A 24,882-nucleotide genomic window follows, 5' to 3' on the forward strand; every position below is an offset into this window, starting at 1 on the left:
CCCTTTAAACGAGTTGCTTTAACATTGTTTTTCTTTTTTTATGTTTTTAATTTGATTTATACAAGCATTTCCTTCTTAATAAGATTTGAATTGTAACCTAATTGAAATAATTGATATTCTTTAGGGACTAAGAGTACTTAAGAAAAAATAACCACACAGATTTGGTAAATGATTCCAGTACTCAGAAAGAAATGACTTTTGAATCCCCATCGGCCTCCTAAATGCTGAAGGAGCAAGCACTCCGTGCTAATGCCAGGATTTTGTTAGGTCTTCTGACCTGGTGGTCCCTTGATCCAGAGAAGATGGATTGAGTTATTTTCTTAATCATACCAGATAAAACAAGACTCTAAAATCATCTATTTAGGTTAGCCAGGACAGTGGGATGCTTGAGATATTTGTAACCAACCTGACATTCATAAGCACCTGCCTTAGATGAATTTTTCTCAAGAGGAACCTGAATTTTATCAGGAACACAGCTCCTCCTGCTGTAGAGTAAAACAGCTCTCTTTTTTTGTTAAGTATATTACCCTTGGGGAAATAAAACTAAGCAATATCAAAACATTCCATAAATACTTGTTTAAGGCCCCTGGGACAAAATGATAAAGAAGGCAGGCAGGATCCAGCCCTCTTTAGCCTATTCAACATGGTAGGAAAGAAGATTTTTAAATTAATGAAATAATTAAACCGAGATTATTGCTAGGAAAAGCAGGAAGTACAGAGACAGGAAAAGCATTAGGGGGTGGCACCCCCACATCAGACATTCAGGGAAGGAGTGGATGAAGAAGGATAGATACTTAAGCAGAAACTGGAAGGGTATGAGGCTCCTTCCCACTGGAGCAGGAGGGGGCACTCTCTTTGTGGCTCAAAGGACATCTACTGTGTTGAGCAAAACTGAACAAACACAATAGATCTACAATCCAAAGTGTGATACGTGAGGGCAGCCAGCCCATAATAAGAACCTTAGAGGACTTTGGGGGTCAGGGAGCACTCCAGAGATCAGTAGAGCTCACAGTTGTGGTCATAGGGGATGGCCCTAGTGCCAGCAGGGAAGGAGGAACAGAGGGAGGGAGGAAGGGAGGAAGGACATCCTCTGTCCACCTCTGCAGCGGAATAGATAGACGTGCTGGTGGCAAGGTCATGTGTGAGGGCTGCTGTGGTAGCAAGATTCTAAGATGACTCCTACTTGAGACAAGTGGACAAGCAGGTTTGGAAAGGAGTCACTCCCCTAGTGTATGATGCCCAGCCCCTTAGTAAATGCAGCCATTTACATCTGTTTGAGTTTGAGGTTTCTGGTTTGTTTTGTTTTTGCTTTTTGAGACAGGGTCTGCTCTATCCTTGGCTGGTCTTGAACTCACCAAATCACCCAATGACTCTGGTCATTTGTTCCCCCTCCCTTGCCCACCTGAGTGTTGAGATTCATGGCTCATGTACCTTGGCCTACTTCAGGATATATCATATATGTGTATGGGAAAAGAAAATATATATTAGATATAATTGCATAAATTTTCTTGTGTAATAGATTACACACACACACACATACACAAAAAGAAAATGAAACAAGCTCTGTGTTATTCACCTGACACATACTTAGAGCATCATATTTGTAGTTGATTCAGGGAATGAAGGAACTGGAAGCTGGTGGGAGTGGCTTCACTTGCTCCATTTGATAAACAAATTCAGCTTTTGCATCTGATCATTGTGGACTGGTTATGTTTAGATGGTTGGTTTCCTCAGGCTGGTCTGTTCTAAATGCACCACAGACTCTCAGATCCACTCCTGGTATTACACATTAGGGAAGGGGTGGTGCTGCTGGAATCAAATGAGTTTTGTTTTTGTTTATTTTCGGACAGGGTCTCACAGTCTAGTCTTGCCAGGCCTGGAACTCACAGACATTAATTTGCATATCCAGTGCTGATATCAAAAGCATGCACCACAACAACCAGTTTAAATAACTTTTTTTTTAAAAAAAGGCATACATTCTCTGTGTGATTTTTATATACCGGTTATCTGCCTGATAGTTTACAAAGAAAGTAATTAGAGGTAAATGTGCAAGCCAAGACTCCCAGCCATCCTGAGCAGCCAAGGTCATGAGCTGATTTGATTTGCCCTTACCCTGGGGGAATCATTTCTTGGCTCATTACCTTGTTATTTTTCAGTAGCACCATGGAAGCCCCCACCATCCTTTGCTTAGGGCCAGAGTTTAAGCCAGCTGTAGGGACTGAGAGGTTTGTGTTTATTAGATTTTAATGACTCAACTAACAGGGGTCATTACTAAAAGTAATAGGAAGCTAAGACTGTGGAAATTATTGGACTAACTGGTTATTTCTAGTAGTTCTTTAGCATTGCCCTTGGATATCCAACTAATTCTTAAAAGTAATCAAGAAGGATCCTTCCTCTTAATCAACTTACTAACGCTACATAAAACTACTCCTGTGTTATCGAAACCCCTCAGTAGCAGAAGGAATAGCACATACACCAGACTTCAAATGTGCTCCATAATCCCGGCTAATACCTGATGTTGCTCTAACGCTATTAATGCCATGACAGAAATTATTTATAGTTAGCACTAGTTAGTGTCCTATCCATCATGCTTCTACTAACTCAGAAAGAATCAACACCCCCCCACCCTGCCTCCACCCCTGTCTGAGACACAAATGCTGACATTGAAAGAGACCTTAGAGGTTAGACTGTCCTTTTAATTATTATCTGACCACAGTTTGAAATTATTCAAAATGGTGTTTATTAGGTTGCAAGAGATTTCCTAAGGTGGTGATTTCTGAGTTATATAAAATTAAAACAAATACACTTTAGTATGTGTCGAAGGAATAAATCTTATTGTTATATGAGCATAAGTAACTTGGTTGCTTTAAATTTTCTACTTTAAATCAAATGGGATAAAGAGAAAAAAAACTAATCATGGATATAATAACTGTATTAACCAGGTATGGTGGCACACATCTTTGGTCCCAACACTTGGGAAGCAGAGGTAGATCTCTGTGAGTTCCAGGCCAGCCAAGAGTATATAGTGAGACCCTGTCTCATATTTAGAAAGCACTTTTTCATGTGTCTAGGTGTATAGTATGTGTGTACATAGCTGTATGTGTGAGCACACATGCTGTGTGGGTGCATGTATGTGCCCATGGATGCTCAAAGTTGATGTTGCAAATCCTCTTAGATCATTTTCTTATTCTCTGAGTCAGAGGCTCTCAGTCAAACTCAGAACGTGCCCAAACAGCTAGCCACTATGCTGTGGGGATGCCTGTCACTGCCTTCTCAGGCTGGGATTATAGGCCAGCCACCATGTCTGCCTGACCAGCATTTATTTGGGTTCTGGGGAATGGAATTCAGGTTCTCATTCTTGCAAGGTGTATTGGTTGGTTTTGTGTGTCAACTTGACAAAAGCTGGAGTTATCACAGAGAAAGGCACCTCCCTTAAGGAAATGCCTCCATGAGATCCAACTGTAAGACATTTTCTCAATTAGTGACCAAGCAGGAAGGGCCCAGCCCATTGTGGGTGGTGCCATCCTTGGGCTGGTAGTTTTGGATTCTATTTAAAAAAAAAAAAAAAAAAAAAAAAAAAAAAGCAAGCTGAGCAAGCCAGGGAAAGCAAGCCAGTAAGTAGTAAGTAATCCTTCCATGGCCTCTGCATCAGCTCCTGATTCCTGACCTGCTTAAGTTCCAGTCCTGACTTCCTTTGGTGATGAACAGCAATGTGGGAAGTGTAAACTGAATAAATCCTTTCCTTCTCAACTTGCTTCTTGGTCATCATATTTTGTGCAGGAATAGAAACCCTGACTAAAACACAAGGCAAGCATTTTAACTAACAAGATACCCTCACCCCACTTCCCCAGATAACATTTCTTATTATTGTTTTCAAGGCCTTCCTGATCTCGCCCTTGTTTGGTTTTCCAGGTTCACCTGTTTTCTCTCTGCCCAAGCAACTTTGCCTCCTCTTGTTGTCTGCATCTTGATTTTTTTTATTTTTATTTTTTGCTCTGCTCCTAAACCCCTTCTTCCCCAAGTTCAGGGCCTATGCACTAGGAAGATGTAATGGGAATCACATCTCATTCTTACCCACATTACTGTGCAAGCCAACTACTTCATACTTTGTCTAGGAGGCCTGTCTTTCCTTCCTTCCCCAGTTCCAGACCATGAGAGGTGTTAGTAGTTCTCGAGTGGGTCTCTGGGATGATGCACTCTTGGGATGACCCATTAGGCACTGTGCTGTGTGTTTAACCCCCAGATCCTACAGGAGGCTGCAACACAGTAGGAAACAGGAAAAAGAACAGATAAAAGCATCGAATGCTGAAGATTTTGAAGCTTGGGGTGTACACCTTTAAACAGTACTGCATGCTTACAGAAATAAATCTCTCTTGAGAAGATATTTATTTCACAGCTAAGGATGCAGCTGTGTTGTTAGAGGGCTTGTCTATAAGCCATCAAATTGATATTCCATCTTTAGCACCACATGGGGCTAGGGAAGGCCTATAACCACAGCCTTCTAAGGATCAGAAATTCAAAGTTATCCTTTGTTACACAGTGAATATGAGACCAGCCTGGGATACATGAGACCCTCCCCCACACACACACTCCAGTAATTTCTCTAAGATCACACAGCCTGACATCAGTGTAGCTTGAGGACTAGACTCCTAGCATTGCTGAATGTTCATTTTTTTTCCAGCAGGTTGGATAAAGTGTATAATCCTTTGAGTTTTAAACTGATAGGTGTTGTATAAAAATTCTACCAATTTAAGCAACTGTAACTCCCAACTTGTAGGGTTTATATATTCAGCAAATTAGTTAAAAGAAAAGGAGAAAGTCTTTAAAATTTCCTGTTATTACTAAATGAGGTGCGTGCGTGTGCGTGTGTGTGTGTGTGTGTGTGTTTCCTCTAAGGAACATGGGATTTGGTCTAAGTATTTTATTTTTGAAATTATGCAAAAAAGACAATTCAATTTATTTTTTAGTGTCAAACTGACTCTAGCCGAGGTTTAAGCTCTTTCAAGTCACTAAATCAACCAGTGTATTTGTTTTAGGAACAAAGGAGGCAATAAAATAGCTTGGGTGGGGAGCCTAGGACAAAGTCCTAGGAAAGGTTAGGAAAAACAACTGACAGGTGAGTTCCAGGACCTCTCTGTTCTAACAACTATAAAGCACACATCCTCGTGCATATATTAAACACAACTTTGTAGTCCATCATGGTAGCCCATGCCTTTAATCCTAGCACTCCATAAATAGAGGCGGGTGAACCTGTGAATTTGAGGCCAACCTGGTCTATATAGTGAGTTCCAAGCTAGACAGAGAGATAGTGAGACTCTGTTTCAATCAAAACAAAATGAAAAGCAATGTTGTAATCCCCGGAACTTTCAGAATGCTAAGACATGAAGAGTCTGAGCCACTGGTTCAGGAGGCTGGGTTGAGAAGCTTGCCAAGAACTCAAGGTCAGCCTGGGCTGCAGGAGACAAACAAAACTCAAGAGTATTTAAAATACAAAACAAAAACCAGGACTAATGAGATGATGTTGGGCATACAATGCTTGAAGAAAGTATGAGAGCCAAGTCTGATGCCCAGAACATACATAAAAAAAAAAAAAAAAAAAATCAAGTGTGGTGCTGTGGTTCTAGCCCTAGGGAGCTGGAGACAGGATCGCCTCTGGGGTTCTAGCAAGCTGGTTCACTAGCCTAGTTCACTAGAGCTCAGTGAGACACCCTGTCTTGAAAACCAAGGTGGGAGCCTGAAGGTTCAAGTATCATCAACACTGACTGCTCTTCCAAAGGACCCAGCACCTACATGCCTACTCACAATCTGCTGTAACTCTAGTTCAAGGGGATTTGGTTCTCTTCTGGCCTCTGTAGAGGTACAAGTGGTGCACAGTCATACATGTAGACAAAACACCTGTACACATTAAAATAAAATTTAAAAACCAAGGTGGACGGCAGGAAATGATACCAGAGCTTGCCCTCTGGGCTCCACACAAACGTGCACACACTTTCGAGTGCAACTGTATGATGCCTGCACACATGTGCACGAACACATTTACCTGCATGAATAGCCAAGCAATAAAGAACAGGGAAACTTAGAAGACAAACAGGACCGAGAAACGTTTGTTACGTATCTTATGCTGAGAGGACGAATGTATCTTATGCTGGGCAGAAGCACATGAATTATATAAAACACAGACTTTAGGGGTAAGGTCGAAGAGAGGCAAGATCGCATAAATACAAGGTCCAGGCTCCTTTCAGGTTCACTAAGACACAGGAAGCAGACTATTCACCATTAGTGAACCCACTACTAGTGAGAGCATCAGCAGAGCTCTGTGGAATCTGCGGATCATCTAGCCGCGGGTTCGAGACCTGGCCCAGCTGTCTCGGCCTCTGCTCACACCCCAGGCCCTAGCCCGCTGCTTACTGTGGGGCTCCATGGTCAGCTGCTCCCGGGGCCCCTCGGGCCCAGCCCTGGCGGCGCCGCCCTCCTAACGCCTTTCCTCGGCGGGCGTCTCTCGGGTTGCCCTGACAACCGGGGACGGGACGGGCGGGCGGGGCCCGGAGGACGGCGAGAGGGAGGGACCAAAAAGCGACGTGGAAACGCAGAGCGGCGTATGGGCGGGAGTGGCGCTGGGGGGTCGGGACCGGGGTGCACGGCGGCTTCAGCTGAACCGTGCCCGAGCTCGGGAAGGCGCAGTCAGCTTCTGTAGGAACCACGCGAACGTCGGCCGGGCTCGGGAAGCTCCCGCCCGGGCTCTGTGAGGCCTCGGCGGCCGCCGCTGCAGGTAACGGCAGGGCAGGCGGCGGGGGAGCAGGGAGGCCGCGCACCTGTTGCGGCCCCGCCCGACCAGGCACAGCTGAGGGTGAGGGCGCCCCCAGCTCCGGAAGGAGAACCGGAGCTCCGGGCTGAGATCCTCCGGACCCTGGTGGGTTAAGTCTAGGATGACCCGAGACGCCCAAGTGAGAGTTAGAACAGACCCTGCTCCAACCGGAGAACTGGGCCATTGCACCGCCGTAACCCCCAACTAGAGTCGGGGTTACCCCTGCATCTGGCGTCGGCCCAGGTCAGGCTCCCGATGACCCCGGAGATGCCCCGGCGAGAGTCAGGATAGACCCTGTTCCTGCTGGAGGACCCAGCTTTTGCCCTCCAGTACCCTCTCACCAGAGTAAGAGTCCACTGCTCCTGGATGTTGCCCCAAGTCATGGCCTGGACCCGACCTTTGCGCGTGGCAGCTCTTTTCCAGGATGGGTTCCCTGCACCAGGATGTTGCCCCAGGTCAAGGATAGGATGACCCTAAGACTCCGGGTTTGGGTCCCCTCAGCTCCTCCTGGAGGACTCGTCATATGTACCACCTATTTCAGAGTGGGGTGTCCGACTCCGTCGGCGTTGGCCTAGGTGAGGGCGGGACAGTGTGAAAGCTGCTCCTGCCTCTGTAGTAGGCCAAGTCTGTCTCCTGAAATCTTGGGCAGTTCCTCCCCTAGCCCTGCTCTGTCATTCCCACTGCCACCTATCATATTTCAGGCTGTGGGTCCCGTGTGGGATCTTGGGTTGTGTGTGTGTGTGTGTGTGTGTGTGTGTGTGTGTGTGTGTGAGAGAGAGAGAGAGAGAGAGAGAGAGAGAGAGAGAGAGAGAGAGAGAGAGAGAGAGAGAGACAATACTCCTGTTTTTCTTCGGGGGTGGGGGGGAGTCACTGAGTCAGCCAAATTGTGTAGGATACTGGTTTCAAAGACTCTGATCCAGGTTTTGCTTTAAGAGAGGTGAGGGGAAAAAATCACGAGGGTTTTTTATCTGGTGTGCTGTAGAATTTTTAAATCCCCCCGAAGAGTGTCATGGGTTAAGGAGAAAAGGGGGGCGGGGTGGAAGGAAGAAAAATGGAGAAAAGATAAGGAAGGGAATGAGCAAACGCAGAGGGACAGGGAGAAATTGTAGGATTGATTTACTGGTCAGGTTTGGAGATTAAAACCCCTCCATCAAGCCCTACTGCTGCCGTAGACAGGACGAGAGAAAAATGGAAGGGCCAGGCAGCTCTATTGGGGTCATGGAAGTGATTACTCATCTTTGCCAGGAGAGAGATTTCTACTGTGTGGCTGTCAAGGACTCCGGGGAGAATTGCTTTCCCAAGAGAATCATTCAAAGCTTAGTTGAATCCGAGAAGCATCTATTCTGAGATGGAAATGGACATTTATTATATTCTGCCAAATTAGGCTTCCCTCTCTATAAGGGTGATTGTCAAAGCAAGGAGGCTTATGAGTGGGTGTGGACAAGCACTGTGATTTATGCAGAACTCAAACTTCCTAGGCTAAAGTACCAGAGAAATTCAGGCTGTAAGTAAATATATAGTGAGACCTCTCCCAGAACGTTCCTGTACCTTAGAGGAGGGAAGAGACAGAGTAAGATTCCAGGTGCTTCTGTACACAGTGTTTCCCAAGCACTGTTTCTCATAAACACAATCACAATGAAGCTTTCCTGTGCAAGAAGACATAGTTATAATGGAACAGCAAATGTCCCAAACAAACCTGGCATATCACACACACACACACACACACACACACACACACACACACTCGAGATACAAAACTGTCAAAAACAGTAGCCTAGATATTGGGGGTTGGAGGTCCCCCCCCTTTTTTTTTCAAGAAGAATGTCAGATCTCCATGCTAAGGTAATAAAGACTAAATGTGGTTGTGTGAATTTCAAGATTGGAAAAGCAGAAATGGGAATTACTGATGGAGTGACCTTGTATTTACTGGTTTAGAAGAGACCTAATACTAGAAGTGGGCGTTGAGGAAGTCTCAGTGCATAAAGGCAGTTAACTGTGAAAGCAAGATCTTTAGGAGATATGGCACCTTTGAAAGAAACTACTGGCTAGGAGGTGGGAGTGGGGAGGGAAAGGTACCAAAATGTCCGAGGGAGGGCTGGTGTTAGCCATGCCATTTCCCCTCTAGCACCTAGCACAGTGAACTTACTCAGTGGATAGGAACTTCAGTGTAGGGATGTGGTTTACCTTCAGAGAAGATGCTCATGGCCAGAAAGCTGTTAATGGGTTGGGGTTTGGAAATAAAGGATACAGATTTTATTGTCACTTTGGGTTTTTTCTGCTCTTATGTCTTTCCTTTGGCTGTCATGTACAGTATGCTATTGGTGGTCAAAGGAAAAACAAAAAAGACACTCTGTGAGGGGTTTGCTTTGTTTTTAAGTTTCCAAATTTCTTTGTGCACAGAGTTGTGGCATCATTTCTTAGCTTATGTGTAACTCCAGGTAGCAAACCAAAGAAAGTAGCCTTAGCAGGGAGTAACAAGGTAGCCAGGAGACATAAAAATGTGCAGCTTTTCTTTTCCTTAGATCTCTGGCCTCTCTCAGGATGAAAACTAAAGACAACTCAGTTGGAGGTTAGCTTTATTTAGCACAAATAGGGCAGCCAGGATTACATCACTTGAACATGTGGGTTCTGTCTCCTGCCCCCACTATCATAACTGGGAGAACTGTTTTGCTTTGAGGAATTTTTAATTTTATTTTCATTAGCATAGTTTGGATCTTTTTTTTTTTTTTTTTTTTAATTTGCTGCCACTTTCTGAATTCATTATGGGTCTCCGTCAAAGGTAGAATACAATCGTGTTTTCATATCTGCTTTTCTGTTTTCCCCAAACCTGTTGCAAACTAAACTCAAACCACTGGGCTCTCCTGAATGCATGCCTCTCTGACCTTCCCTCATCCCCGGTGTGGTGTAATGGTTGCAGTATTTGGCTGTTTCTCTCCCGAGTACATCTTCCAGGGAAAGCCTCATGCCCACTCAATGAACTTCTCTCCCACTAGAGGGACTCCACAATGGAGCACTTGGTTCTGAAACTACACTTTTCTTGTAATAGTTACCTCTTAATTTGCGTTTGGAGCTTGAGCCTCTGATCAAGCTTTTGTTTCTGCTATATAAACCCACCTCTTTAATAAAGGGTGGACTTCGGCTTGACTGGGATGAGAACGGAGAGGTCAGCTTTCATTCTTTTCATTAGTCTGTATTTCTCTGCACACCTCTTTGGGAAAGCCAAGAGCTGCTGTTGGTTCATTTACAGTTTCATGAGAATCAGAATGTGTAATTGTAGGGACTGGAGATATGACTCAGTTGGTAGACTACTTAGCCTGCACCAGGCCCTGGGTTCGGTTCCCAGCTAGTATAAACTGAAGTCCGTGTGTCTCACAACAGTAATCATAGCACTGGTGAAGTAGAGGAAGAGGATTCAAAATTGAAATCCATTCTTGGTAACAGTGAGTTCAAGGCCAGCCTAGACTACATGAGACTGTTTCAAGTAATAATAGTAATAATGTGTTAATAGATAAGGATACTAATATCTTCTACGTTGTTTAAAAAAAAACTTAAGTTGTGGAGTTTTAAATGGAAATGGAAATTTTGGCATAGGGCAAACATTTATTGGGCAGTTACAGTGTGCTACTGTAATGTAGGGTACATTAATGGGTATATTAATGGGTACCTTATGTGCTACCCTAATGACCTTGTCTCATAAATGGAGACAAGGAAATGCCCTTGGCGATGGGTAGTTGTGAGGGCAAGACGGTTTCCCCATCAAAGGATTACTTGGGTAGTGGACAGAGGTAACAGAAAGCAAGTGTGGGCAGTAATTGGTGCTGGCTGAATATGCACACATAGAAGAGACAGACTTGAAGCTGCAGGTGCTAGGACGAGATTACAGAGTGCCTAGGGACTGAGTCTTTAAAGGGAATAAAGATTTGGGTCAGTGATGTGATCATTTTTCATTTGGAAAGGGTGAAAGATTAGTGGAAAGTCAAAATTAGAGACAGAAAAACAAAATGGTGGGGGAGGCTGGAGAGATGGCTCAGTGGTTATGAGCGAGATAGCTCAGTGGTTAAGAGCACTGACTGTTCTTCCAGAGGTCCTGAGTTCGATTCCCAGCAACTACATAGTGGCTCACAACCATCTGTAATGAGATCTGATGTCCTCTGGTGTGTCTGAAGACAGCTACAGTGTACTTATACTAAATAAACAATTAAATAGAAAAAATGGGAGGAGGGGCTTTTGGTTCTGTTTAAGGTATGAAGACAAGGTCACTAAAAGTGGGTGCCAGTGATTGTGGAGCCAGTGTCATGGGAGGAGAGAGCCACCAGAAGGAGCAGAACTTAGAGGTCTTGGTGACACAGGGTGAATGAGAATCCAGGCCACCTCTCATGTCTGACATGAGGGAAGGTGGGCTCTCCTACTGTTTGTTGAAGTCTAGAACACAAAAGAAGGGAGCAAGCTTTGTAAAGAATTTGACTAAAGGACTGTGCACTAAGCTCAGGTTGAAATATGAGCGCATGCATGTTGTGTTTCCCATAAATAATAGTTAGACATGTGGGTCTGCTACCACTAAAAGAAGTCTGCGGAAGCCGGGAAACTGCACCAACTGTATGGGACCATATTTTCCCATAAGAACTTTAGTGAGAAAAAGGGATTCGGGAGCCTGGGGTACATGTACTTTACAATGGAGTGGGAAGGTGGTAGGAGCCCTAACAGACAAAGGAAAGGACAAGCCAGGGGAGTAAGCTGGGACTGTGAGGAGGACTCAGGAGTGCAGGTTTGGTCATGTCCTCAAATCACTGTGCTTTCCCACCCAACCCCCAGCCCCTCCACTCTCCATCAGCTCCTGCTCATTCTTAAAGTGAATGTAGAATGGCTACAGACTGTTAACAAGAAAAGAAAGCTGCTTGGTATTTATAGGACTCAAGGTCTCCACTTAGGACAGTAATTCATTAGAAATCTAACCGTCAGAAGGTGGTCTAATGACGTCTCCAGTAGGTACTTGGGTATGGGACATGGCTGGTACCACCAGAGCATGGTGGCAAATGGCTATAGTCACTCAGGTGCTTAGGGCAGGAGGGAAAGGGTAGCCTGGGCTACGTGGTAAAGCTCAGTCTTCCAAGTAAGTAAACAAATGACTTTTAAAAAGTTTAATAAGATGGCTAAAAGTTTATTTTGCAGATTTCAGAAGTAAAATAAATTAATGTTTCTTAGAGAGACTGGAAGTGGTAAATTCCTTAGATCTCAGCTGTACTCAACGGGGTCCTACCTGTTCACTCAGAAGTAAGCTAAACTGTTGTACTTTTAGTGTGTTGTACTAGCCCTACTTTAAGGAGCCCTTAAAATATTGCACAATTGAGATTGATTAAAAAATAATGTTGAAAAGCACCTAGCAGTCTGGTCATGAGAATTTGTAACCAAACCCTTTACTTTCACACTCAACTCCGAGGAGCTCCATGTATAGTTATTAAGAAGTCTTTCTGGCTGTGTACTGTGGCATAACCTTTAATCCTAGCACTTGGAAGGCAGAGGCAGAAGATGTTGAGGCTAATGTATCAAGTTCTAGGCCAGCCAGGATTATGTAGAAAGACTCTGTCTCAAAACAACAAACAAACAGACCAACAAAAAGGTCTAAATCTAAAAGTACTTAAATTATAATGTATAATTTTAAAAAATTATCGTAGGACCAGTGAGCTGGCTTCGAGCATTGGTTTTTGGTTCTTAACCTTCCTAATGCTGTGACGCTTTAGTAGTTCCTCATGTTCTGGTGACCACACCATACTATTTTTGTTGCTGTCTCATAACTGTACTTTGCTACTGTTATGAATCCTAATGTAAATATATGTGTTTTCTGATGGTGTTAGGTGACCCTTTTGAAAGGGTCATTTGACCCCTAAAGGGTTGTGACCTACAGCTTGAGGACTTACCTGGTGGGTAAAGCGTCTGCCACTCAGCCTGTGAAACTGAGTCCAGTTCCCAGAACCCACATGGCAGAGGGAGCTGACTCCTAATCTCCACACCAGTACCCTCATGCCCCCATACACAATAAATAAACATATAATGTAAACATTTTTGATTAATTGTGCAATTGATTATTCAAGCTACATTTGATACAGAGCAATGCCCTATAAAGACTGGTTTTCTAGGTGGTTTTCCCAAAAAGCAGATGAATTTTTCACATTATTTGTAAATTTTATTTCTGTGGATGGTCTGCCTGTGTGCATGTCCTAATGCCAGTGGAGAGTGTTGGATTCCCCTGGAACAAGGGTTTCAGATGGTGGTGAGCATTCATATACATGCTGGGAACTAAACCCTGGTCCTCTGGAAGAACAGCCATTGCTCATAACTGCTGAGCCATCTCTCCAGTCCTAAAGATGATTCATTTGCTAAAACTCAATGTTAGTGTTTTTGAAGTCTAGAAATAATATTTTAAAAATAAATTTTGAATTTTGACATCTTTTCCAGAATGTTTTTTAATTGCTACTGGAAAGCAAATATGGTATGTGTTAGAGAAGGGCTGGGCCTGTGAGAACATAGGCAGAGAGAGACTGAGCCTTGCTATGCAGCCCAGCCCTGTCCTTGAACTTCGGTCTTGCCTCAGACTCGGGCCCACTGGGGTTACAGGCCTGGGCATCACACTCAGCCTTCTGAGAACCTCAGGAACATGACCCCGTTGTGTCGTTGGAAGCATTCTGTAGCTGAGAACGTGTATATGCTCAGTAGCCCCATGAGGGCAGTTAGAACCATTCCTTTCAAACACATAAAGAAGACTTGCAAACATGCCTGTATCTGTTTTACTCCAAAAACATCATTTTATTTACATTTATCATATGTGTATATTTGTGTATGCATGTATTAAATATGTAATACATACACGGTATGCCTTTGTGGAGGTCAGAGGGCAACTTTTAGCATTCTGTTTTTAGGTAAACAGGGTTGACCAAAACTATCTTTCCCACCCCCATTTAAACATTATCTGAACATCTCCCACTGGGTCAAGTATTTCTTCAACCTGTACTGATATCATAGAAACCTTTTTTTTTTTTTCCTTTTTTTTGAGATAGGGTCTCACTGTGTAGTTCTGGCTCTCTTAGACCAGGTTGACCACACTCACAAAGATCTGCTTGCCTCTGCCTCCTGAGTGCAGGAAGTGAAGGCATGGGCCACTGCACCCAGCCAATCTGTTCGTTAGGGAAATTGGAATGTGGAGTGGTTGTATGGCTCAGCGAGTACCATACACTTACACAGGATCAAGCTGGGGCCAGACTGCCTCACTTCTTACACCCACCGTATCACAGCCAAGATGCTTAAAGCTGGATAAGTTAACCAAACCTCTGAAGGCTTAAATTTCCTCATTTTGAAAAAAAAAAAAAAATGGGACTAATAAAGTAAACCCTCGTGGGGTTCTTAAGGGTTTAAAGGGAATAATCCATATAAAGTGCTTAAGTGCTTATTAGCATCTGGCATCAAGTAAGTGTGCTGTAAGCACTAATCAGCAGAATTATCATCGTCATGTTGTTAGTCCAACTTTAGGAGCCTGTGGAACTGCGCTCTCCTACTGTGGTCTGCAGACAGTGCTGGCTCCAGCCCTTCTGTCAAGGTTACGGTGGGAGAGGCAGAGAGTCCATTCACGCGCTGAGCTTCTTAGCTCGCCATCCGCCATCAGCACTTTGCATAAAACTGCCGGAATATCAAACCCATGATCACATGCTCCAGAAAACAGATGGCCTTTTATTCTGAAAGCTGCTAGCACTCACTTGCAATCTTCATCCCTTCTCTTCTGTGAGCTGTAAGTATGTTGCTTGTCGCTTCAGCAAATGCTTACTGAGCACTGCCCACGCACAGCCTTCTATCTGTTTCCTAAGAGTTGCAAAGATAACTCCGGAACTGCCTCTAAGCTAGAGCGAGAGGGAGGTGGGTAAGTGTGGGCAGTGGCACGTTTTGAGCACACAGCGTTTGCAGGGGTTTTGGAGCTCAGTCACATGGGCTCCCGCTTCTGTAAGAGGACAGCATACTACCTGTTACTCCTCCAGCATCTTGTGGCATCACAGAGGTCAGTGTTCCTGCATTTAAAACAGCGTTTGAATCATGTAGAGATTTACAGCATCTGAATGAGAAAATAACTTTTAAAGACTATTATTAAGAACCCATCTTCTTGTAATTGAAGGTGGGAATCTCGAAAAGTGTGTAAAGGGTTTCTGGACACACAGCAATGAGATTAATTCAAACTCTAACTGGAAATGCATCTAGGTATTTCTGGCATTGCTTTTCTTTGTTGTATTATGCAGCTTCATGGCACCTTGATCTTGGGCATACAACATGCACACTTTGTTTTGTGCCAGCAAAAAATCTCGTGCCAACAGGCTCTGCCTGAAGCACTGGGGCTCAGATTCCAAACCATTGTGTGCATAGCAGGTGTTCTGTTTGGTGTCTGTGTGGTATATGTGTAGCAGTGTCTGAGCACATGGATGTGTGAGTGGAGAGGGCAGAGGTCACTGTCAAGTGTTTTCCTCAGTGACTTCACCTTATATTTGGTGACAGGGTTTCTAGTTGCACCTGGGGCTCACCACCTTGGCCCAAACTGGTCAGCAAACTTGTAGGATTCTCCTGTTTCCGGCCCTCTTTTCCCAATGAGATTACAGATGCACCCGTCCATGCTCAGCTTTCTGTGGATGCTAGGGATTGAACTCATGTCCTCATGCCTGAGCAACAGGCTCTTCATACACTGAGCCAACTGACAGCGCCTGATTTCTAGTGTTTCTACTCTGCAGCCAGAGAGTTCCGATATTAGGAAAACAGTACTTTAGTTACAGAGAACAAGGAGTGGTTACTCTGTACCATCGTTCCTTAGTGTGTGTCCTTTGGATTCTGGGGTGTTAGAATCCTTGGTCTTGATACTGCTATTTGTATTGCTCACTTAAGTTTCAGGGGAAAATTATACAAAATTTGGCCTGGACAGAATTTTCTAATTTTGAAGTCCCTCCCCCTAAATATACACGTCCCACTTATACTGTGAATTTGTGCAAAGAGACATTCTCAGCAATTAATGATTCTAAAATCAAAATGTCAGTTAGCCTTAAAAAACACTGAAGAGGCTTCCTGTACAGCAGTATATCCAGCCAAGATTTTATTCTTTGTGCAAATATAAACTCACCTCACTAGTATGCAATTTTGCCTAATTTAATAAATGGCGATACTATACATATGCCAAAGAATTATTTTAAAAGTGAATTTTTGGGAGCTGGAGAAATGGCTCCGTGATTAAGAGCACTGGCTGGTCTTCCAGAGACCCTGGATTCAATTCCCAGCACCCACATGGTAGCTCAAAACCGTCTATAACTGTAGTCCTGTGGGGTTCAGTGCGCCCTTTGGTGTTCAAATACATATGCAGACAAACACTCAAATACATTTATTCATGCATACATACATCTTTTTAAAAGTGAATTTCTTTATGGTTTATGATCAGTAATTGCTTTGTATATTGATTTTATGCAACTGTATACCCAGAGTCACAACAAAGTTCCTGAGGTTTTAAAGGGATGATAAGCAGAAAATGCTGAGAAACCTTGCAGAAGAGCTGTCTGATCATTTGCTCTTATGTGCAAACACATGGATCATGAATGATTTACTACTTTATAGATCTTGAAGGAACACCAGAGAGATAAAAATCCTGAAGAGCTTTTACAAAATTGAGCACAATTTGCAAATCAGCTACATATAAAGTTGGGCATCATGCAAAAGAATAACTTAAAAGAGGTAAGCTATTTTATGTGTCCTGTGAACTCAATATCGGGACGAACTGATTTGTCAGACCTACTAGAAAATAATATTAAAGGATTCTGTCAAGAAGTGTTCCTTAGCAGGGGCTGGAGGGGTAGCTCAGTGGCTAAGAACAGTTTTTGCTCTTCCAGAAGACTCAGGTTCAGTCTCCAGCATCCACATGTCAGCTCACAGTCATCCCTAATTCCAGTCACACGGGACCTAACTCCCTCCACAGCACAAGGCACAAATGCAGGAGGCCAAACACCCATACATATAAGATAAATACAAAAAGTGTAAAAAAGAGAGATGTTCCTTAACTGGTTATAATTCTCAGGGGTTTGTTGTTGCATGATCTGGCTTTATTGGTTTCTCCTGCTGTGTGCAGGCGTTGTTCCATGTGACTTAACCTTACCTCTCCTTGGTTTCTCCAGAGCTGGATCTCATGAGCAACTTTAAAAACCTAGAGGCAGGTGAGGGCAAGGTAGACAGTATTGAAGAAACTCGTGCACTGTCAAAGTCAAGAAAAAAAAATTAAGAAAAGGCAGGGAGCGTTTAAAGCTGACCAAGAAATGTCAAGTTGTCCCACATGTGTGTAAACAGACTTTGTATGACAGTGTGTCAGGTCACATGTGTTCTGGCTCCCTCTCATTGAAATCATCCAGTGCTCAGATTTGCCTGTCTCTCCTGCATAGACCAGCTTTCTTTTTTTTAGTTGCTTGGCAATAAGATGAAAGGTTTCATGGACAAAGAATTTCCATTTCGACACCCCCTGTGACTTGGCTGGACTGGAGCCCCCGGGAAAGAAGCCAGTCTGCCTATTCACACCATCCCTGTATGGCCACCATGTAGGCGTGCATCAGGCCAAATGTGAGGAAGGCTGAAACTGCAGACCCTGAGAATGCGAAGACCGGTTGTGTTGTGAGTGCTGCCTGTGGTACAGTGTGTCAGATGTTTTAAAGGCATACAACTCCTGAAGGTCATAACATGGGCCATCTGTTCAGTTATAGTTTGTACTCCAGGTTCAGGATCACAGGAATTATGGTGAAGCAGAGCTCCAGCAATAGTCTAAGGTGGGTAACTCCCCTGTATGTGAGGCTGTGCTGGAGCAAGTGTGATGCCTGCTGGTTTCTGAATCTCGGGGCAGCCTCTCATTTCTAACAGTAACTCCTGAAGGGACCAAGAACAACCCAACTCAGTAGACACTGCATTCATGAAATCTAAGTACAGGTGCACGCTACTGAGATTATGAATTTGTCCACTTGCCCACTCCCCTCTTCTGAGCAAGGGTGTATATATATACATGCCATTGTCAAAGAGGAAGAAAGTGTCACCCTGGTGTCTTCCTAATGAGGTGATTAGACATTATTCAGCAGTGTCAAGGGATCTGGAACTCTAATCAGTGATGTGGCAAAAACCAGCTGTGCAGGAAGGATGTAGGATAGCCTGCAAGGGAGGCATGGATAGGGGATCAGGTACAGTGGTCACAGACCACATGCATGATGGCCTGAGGAAATTGGAGAAATTGTTAAGGACTTATGAACTGACTTTACATGGGGGGGGGGGACTTGATGAACATTTTTCTGTGATGTTAGCATTGTTTTTCCAGTCAAGGGACAATTACTGAATGTCTCATATGTGCTAGGCCCTGTTGCAGTTGCAGTGTGCAAAGTAGAGAGCCAGCGCCCTGCTTCATGGAGCTGGCCTTCTGGTAGAGGGCTCCTACACCAACAAAATAGAGGGGAGGTATGGGTGCTGAAGGGTGAAGTAGAGAGGGGGAAGGCCAGGGAATCCTTTTCTGAGTGGACACTTGGTAAACCTTTGTAAAATAAGGGACTCGGGCATTGGTTAGCTGAGGAACATTTCATCACAGAAGAAAGAGCAAGAGCCTGTGGCTGAGGAAGAAAGAGGCAGCTGCGGGAGATAGGCAGAATGGCACCAGGTCTCTGTCAAACACTGCTATTAGGGGTCACCACCATTGTTTCTGGGCTTAGAAAACACTCTCTTCAGCTCCAGGTTGTAGTTTTCCTTATCTCCTTATTTCCTTATCTGGCTACAGCACCGAAAGGTTTAGTCTGAGCCCACCAGGCTAGCCCAGGATAATCTGAGCTCAAGGTCCATTGTGAGAGCTGCAGGGTCCCTTTTCCTTTTGCTGTGCAAAGGTCATGCTCATGACTTTCAGGAATCGGGTACCTGATGGTGGCCCTGTGAGACCTTTTGAGGTGTCTTGCAGACTACTCCACTCCCCAAATCTGCTGGTGTATGCTGTCCCTTTGTACATTAAGGTCAAAAGGACTGTTTATAGGAGCAGTTGAGGTCGATGTGAAAAAGCCCGATTACTTACTGCTTCTTTTGAAAGGTCAAGCAGAAGATCTGAGACAAATAAATAAATAAAATCAAGGGGCCAGTGTAGATCAGTGGAGTGTTTGTACAGTGTTCATAAAGCCTCTAGCTTATGAATTTTATCCACTGGCCTGAGAGACAGATTCAAGGATAACTTCAGATGTTCTGGTCTGAGCAACTGAAGGAATTACATGAGATGCAGCCAGGTGTATGACTTTAACATCATGTTGGGAGCTGAGGTTCAGACATGCAAAGTTTGAAGTGCTTATTCAGTATCCAAGGGGCAGATAAGGAGAAGATGGTTGACCACATCCGACTGGAGTACAAGCAGACAGGACATAAGGGCACAGAAATGCAGGCGAGAGGAAACCACTATCCTATTACCCTGGGGAAAGGGCAGAGGTCGGGGGCTGTGTCTGGAAAGACCCAAACACAGAAGAATCCACATGAGGAACCAGAATGCTGAAACAGAGTAACGCAAGAGAAAGCAATGGGGCTGGCTCTCAGATTTCATCCTTGCTTTTCTGTGAACTGTTTTTCTAGAATTATCCAAGCAGACCTCATACATATAAATGACCCAAGCATGGCTTTTGCTCTCAACTTCTGACTCTTGCTTTATAAGCTGTTACATACAAATATTTTGGTTTTTTAATGATGTTGTTGTTTTGTGAATACCCAACTACAAGTTGTTACAGATTCACTTCAAAGGTCAGCCCAGAGAAACTGAAGTTTATGGTACATACATGGGGTCACTCTGAAGAGGAGTCTTTCAGATTCTGATTTCTTATAATAAAATTTCTATACTGAAACAATTTTAGCTAAATTTTATTTGAGTGACATAATCGACCATGTTTGCCTGCCTAATCCCCCTCCCTCCCTTCCTCCTCCTCTCCCTCCTTTCCTTTCTTCTCTTCTTCTATTATATATTGAAGACTGGCCTAAAGTTCACCCATAGCTGAAGATGACCTTGAACTTCGTTTTTTTATTAAACAGAAAACTATTTTATTGGATTTTTTAAATTTACATTTCAAATGTTATTTCCTTTCCCAGTTTCCCCTCCAGAACTCCCTTATCTCTTCCCCCTTCCCCTTGCCTCTATGAGGGTGCTCCCACCTCTCCAATGCTGGGGCATGAAGTCAGGGCTTTGTGCGTATTAGAAAAGCACTTAGCCAACTGAGATATAACCATAGCCTCCCTATTCTCTTTTCTTTCTATGTTAATTTGCTAATGTAGGGCATATGTCATTTGCATATTTTTTAATTACTGCTAGGGAAAAATAGATTCACATAACTTAGTACAGCTGTGGGCTCGATGAAACCAGGTGTCTGAACATCACCAGGCCTCAAATTCAGCCTTGATTTGGGTCTCAGCCACTCCTTCCTTCCTATCCGACACACAAGCCACAGTCAGAAGAAGTCACTCTGACTGCTCCAGAGTCTGGGAACTTAGCAGCTTGGCTCCTCAAACTCACCAGTTTACACTGAAGCCTTTTATGGACTCAGGCTCTACAAATATTTTTCAGTCAAGCCCGTCTGGTTTCTAAGGACAGGGAGGAAAGCTTCCTTGGGTGAGTGTGCAGATGACAGGTTATAGGAGTACTGAATCACTGAGACACTCAGGCTCCAGGGCAGCAGTCTGGTTTCTCTTCTCTCCTCAAGGAAATATGAGGACAACATACTGTGGTAGGTCACAGTAATAATGACCCTGAGTTGCTAAGAAGAAATTAAACTGTGGGTATAGGTTATCTGAAGGCTGCAAGGTACCCCACCCAGGAGCATGGCAGCATCACCTTCTGAGGTTCCTTGGGTTCCACAGGCTACTGAGAGTACTTGCTTAGGGCTGAGGCACTTAGGTAGGCCTAGGGCACCTTACCCAGCACTCTCAAGTTGGAGGCTTTTGCTGTTTATCCACGGCTATAGCCTGAGCATCCCAGAATGATAGCCGGCTCCAGAGCAGAGTGTTAATGATGATCACCATGGAAGTGACTCAGCATCACTTCTGTGTGTCTCTTTGTCATAACTTGGACTCCTTTCTGTTGGTGTAGTGGCAGTCTTTTGTTCCACCATAGTTGTGAAGTAGTGGGAGCACAGGATGTCCAGGTGAGCCCCAGGGTGGTGTGAGCACAGGATGTCCAGGTGAGCCCCAGGGTGGTGTGAGCACAGGATGTCCAGGTGAGCCCCAGTTGTCCAGAAGGACACATCTGTCGCTAAGGGTTAGAGTGGCCACTCCTTGTGTCATGTTCAAAGACAGCTGTGGCTTCCAAGCAAATAAGAGTTTGTTCAAAGCCATGTGTGAGGAACAAACCAGGAGCAACAGATTTAGGTTGCCCTGAGTACCACGTTCCACAGAACAGAAGAGAGTCAGATCAGTGCATTTGCTAAACACATGAGTGAGGACATCAATTATGTGGGCCTGAGAGCCAGGGAATCCCTGCTGCAGGCTCCAGATGTCGGCATCCTTAGCTCTGGGTTGCACAGATGCCAGTGGTCTGTTCAGCAACGACAGTGCATTCCAAGCTTTGCTTAGTAGGAGTAGGAAGTTAGGTCAGATGCAGTGGTTGGTAATGAGTATCTACTAAGAGGACTAACAGTAGAGCAAGGTAATTTTGACTATCCAAACCATTGTATCTCTCCACAACCACAAAGATGTAGCTTCAAGACCAGCTGTACTCATGTGGCTCAAGTTCTGTGAGACTGTACTGATAACACTCAAGCATATACCAAAAATGATCAGAAACATATTCAGTAAACATGGCAGCTGTGCTATGCCTTTTATTTTTATTTATTTTTTCAATTAAAAATTATGTATGAGTGTTTGTCTCTATGTATGTCTATGTACCACATGAATGCAGTTTCCAAGAGGGTCAGAAGAGGGCATCAAACGCCCTGGAACTTGAGTTACGGATGGATGAGAGCTGCCATGTGGGTGCTAGAAATCAGTCCCAGGTCCTCTGGAAGATAGTTACTGCTCTTAACTGTTGAGTCACTGCTCCAGTCTCTTGTGCTTGGTTTAAAAAGTAAAATAGACAAGAAGTGGTTTCTAAGGTAACCAGGGATGTGGTATGACAGCAGCTTAACTTAAAAAGATTACAGGGTGAGCTCCAAGAGATGTGATCCTAATTGGAACAGAAGAAAATGGGAGCCGGGGGCTGGACCTTCGCTCCTTAGCAGGGTCTGCTCCTTAGACCTACTGAAGTCAGAGCTTGCCTGCCTGCTGTCTCAAGCTGCCTTGTTTCCTGCAGCTCTCTGGGGTATCATCTCACACCCTAGGAACTGTGAAGAGAAGAGAGTCTACACTGTAAAACCATGTTTGCATTATGCAGTATTGTAATTCCATTTTAGTTGGGAAATGGGATGCATTTTTCAGAACTCTACTCAGAGCTAGGAAGTGTCCAGTCCCCCTACCAGTCAGTACCCTCTACCCTGAGTATACATGTGCTGCCTGGTGCCCATACATACTTCTTGAGTGACTGGCTTGAGGTGGCACATTGCTGATGGCTAGCCCTGTAGGCTTGAGGTGGCCCAGTGCTGAAGGCTAGCCCTGTATGCTTGAGGTGGCCCAGTGCTGAAGGCTAGCCCTGTAGGCTTGAGGTGGCCTAGTGCTGAAAGCTAGCCCTGTAGGCTTGAGGTGGCACATTGCTGAAGGCTAGCCCTGTAGGCTTGAGGTGGCCCAATGCTGTGAGAAGTGGGAGGTTACTGCCATTAGTCCTGTTTTATGACTTTTTTTTTTTTTAAACTTGCACTTTTCATGTTTGTTTTATTTTGTTTTAAATTTCCACCTGGCTAATATGAGAAGGGACTTTCCCCATCATCAGTAATTGGCTTATTTCCGCATTAATCTCTAGTAATTAGAGATGGAAGAGGAAAAAATAAGTCTCCCTTGACACGTGGTGACTATGTCCTTGTCGTAGATCTTATCTTTCTCTAGACAAGCTGTTTTTGTTTAGATTAAAAATTATCTTTTTTTATTTTGGCCCTTGCTTGTTGGAGTTCACACCTAGGAATCTCAAAAAGTACTTTGGAGGCTTATGATTTAGTTAAACAAAGTCAAGATCAGCAAACGATGGGGGAAAAAGAATAAATTCACTTGGCTTGCTGACATTTCTAAGCCTGCATGAGCAAAAGTAGAATGTCAGGTTTCTTAAATGGTCCTTTACACCCAAGGCATGCTGGGTAACAGAAAACTTTTACCAGTGTTTAGGGACCACTCTCCAGACCTGCAAGGCGCTCTTCTTTATAACGTCCGTGCTCTTTGTCATGGGATTAGGTGACCACGTGACTGATTAGCCTCACAATTCTGATCAGACTCCCCGTTGATTTCCATTCACAGCTACGGAGCAGCAGAAGCCTGATCAGAGGTCAGGGAAAGAGCACCAGGCTCAGTGAGGATCAGTTTCTAAAGCTGCGCGCTCCTGTAAGAGCCGGTCGGGAGCAGGCAGCAGCCGGGACGACAGTAGCTAGTTAATAGAAAAGGCCAAATATTTGCTTTGAGCGAGTCTACAGTTTCTGTTTTTCTTGTATGTTACCCGGTTTTACACTCATCTTTCATGTGCTTGTTTTTAGTGTGGTTTATTGAAAGCCATGTAGCGGAAGTGAGCCAGCACCAAGGGTAACCCGCAAGGAGGGACACGGGTTTGAGGAATTAACTTGCTGAAATCCTGAGCTGGGCCTGGGAGCCTGGCTGAGTTTGAGCGGGCCTCACACCGTCTCTGCGATGGGCTGCTGACAGGGGAACTGGACTGTGGAATGTGAACAGCATGAGCTCACTGAGGGAAGAAATGGACGAAGAGGAACTGGAGCATCCGAATACCTCTCCAGAAAAACGCTATTTCCCCGAATCCCTGGATTCCAGCGATGGGGATGAAGAAGGGGTCCTGGCCTGCGAGGATCTGGAACTGAACCCCTTTGACGGCTTGCCATATTCATCGCGATATTACAAACTTTTGAAAGAGAGAGAAGAGCTTCCGATATGGAAAGAAAAGTACTCCTTCATGGAGAGTCTGCTGCAAAATCAGGTTGTGATCGTGTCAGGAGACTCCAAGTGTGGCAAGAGCTCTCAGGTGAGGAGCCACTGGAAAGGCCTGTGGTCTTGAGGTTTTGCATGTAAGAAATGTTGCAGACAAACAACATTAGCAACCTGGGTGCTGTAAATCAGCTTGGCTGTTACACACTGGAAACTGGAGTTTACCTAGATCATCCTAGAACAACAGTTCAGATGATTTCATTTGTAGATGAGGTTTTAGAAGATGACATAGGGGTTATTTTCCCGACAGGTTTTAGAGAATACCCTTAGTATTCATTTACCTGTGGGGGGGGGGGCAATCAACACCTGACTGCTTTACCTTTTCCCCCTTTTAAAGGTTTTTTTTAAAAAAATTATTTTAATTTTATGTGTATGACTGTTTGGCCTACATGTATGTCTGTGCACCTGGTACCATGTGTGTACCTGGTACCCAAGGAAACCAGAAGAGGGTGCCAGATCCCCTACAACTGGAGTTGAGGACATTTGGGAACCACCATGTGGGTGCCTCAAACAAAACCCAGGCCCTCTGAAGAGCATTAATGGCTGAGCCATCTCTTCTGTGTGGCTGTTCTTATGTATGAAGCTGGCTGGGTTCAGAAACTAAGCGCACAGGAAATCTATTTTCCTCTTGTACTTCATTTGTTTATTTTGGAGAAAAGATCTCTAGTAGCCCAGACTGCCCTGGTCTTCCTTTTTCTCCCTGCCAGCGCTGGATTGTAAATGTGTCACCATGCCCCACAGAAATCCTTATTTGCCTTGCAGTCAGAAATAACAAGATGGATAGATATAACCGTGGTCTGGGACTACGCAGAGAGGAGAGACTCGGGTCTGCTAAAGGATGAATGTAGGAGCTAGGACTGCGGCCTTGTGGCAGAGCACTTGCCAAAAATGGCTGACGCCCAGGTTCCATTTCTAGCATACTAAAAACATAAATTTAGGAATATAAATGTTTCCAGTATTGATTT

General features: G+C 44.3%; 2 protein-coding genes across 2 annotated transcripts in view; one reads left to right on the forward strand and one right to left on the reverse strand.

The window, feature by feature from the left end:
- FANK1 (fibronectin type III and ankyrin repeat domains 1) overlaps positions 1 to 7,258 on the reverse strand; it is a gene marked incomplete at its 5' end in the record, with an annotated part of 129,786 nt that extends 122,528 nt beyond the window's left edge. Inside the window, one exon of the mRNA XM_080912986.1 lies at positions 7,147 to 7,258. Coding sequence (XP_080769112.1) covers positions 7,147 to 7,258 — 112 coding nt within the window. The remainder of the gene's footprint in view (positions 1 to 7,146) is intronic.
- The window catches only part of DHX32 (DEAH-box helicase 32 (putative)), a 53,631-nt gene continuing 35,345 nt past the window's right edge, over positions 6,597 to 24,882 (forward strand). Inside the window, exons 1-2 of the mRNA XM_080912605.1 lie at positions 6,597 to 6,769; positions 23,458 to 23,954. Coding sequence (XP_080768731.1) covers positions 23,652 to 23,954 — 303 coding nt within the window. The 5' untranslated portion in view covers positions 6,597 to 6,769; positions 23,458 to 23,651. The remainder of the gene's footprint in view (positions 6,770 to 23,457; positions 23,955 to 24,882) is intronic.

The sequence above is a fragment of the Micromys minutus genome (genome assembly GCF_963924665.1).
Source record: "Micromys minutus genome assembly, chromosome: 2".
In the NCBI taxonomy this organism is placed as follows: Eukaryota; Metazoa; Chordata; class Mammalia; order Rodentia; family Muridae; genus Micromys; species Micromys minutus.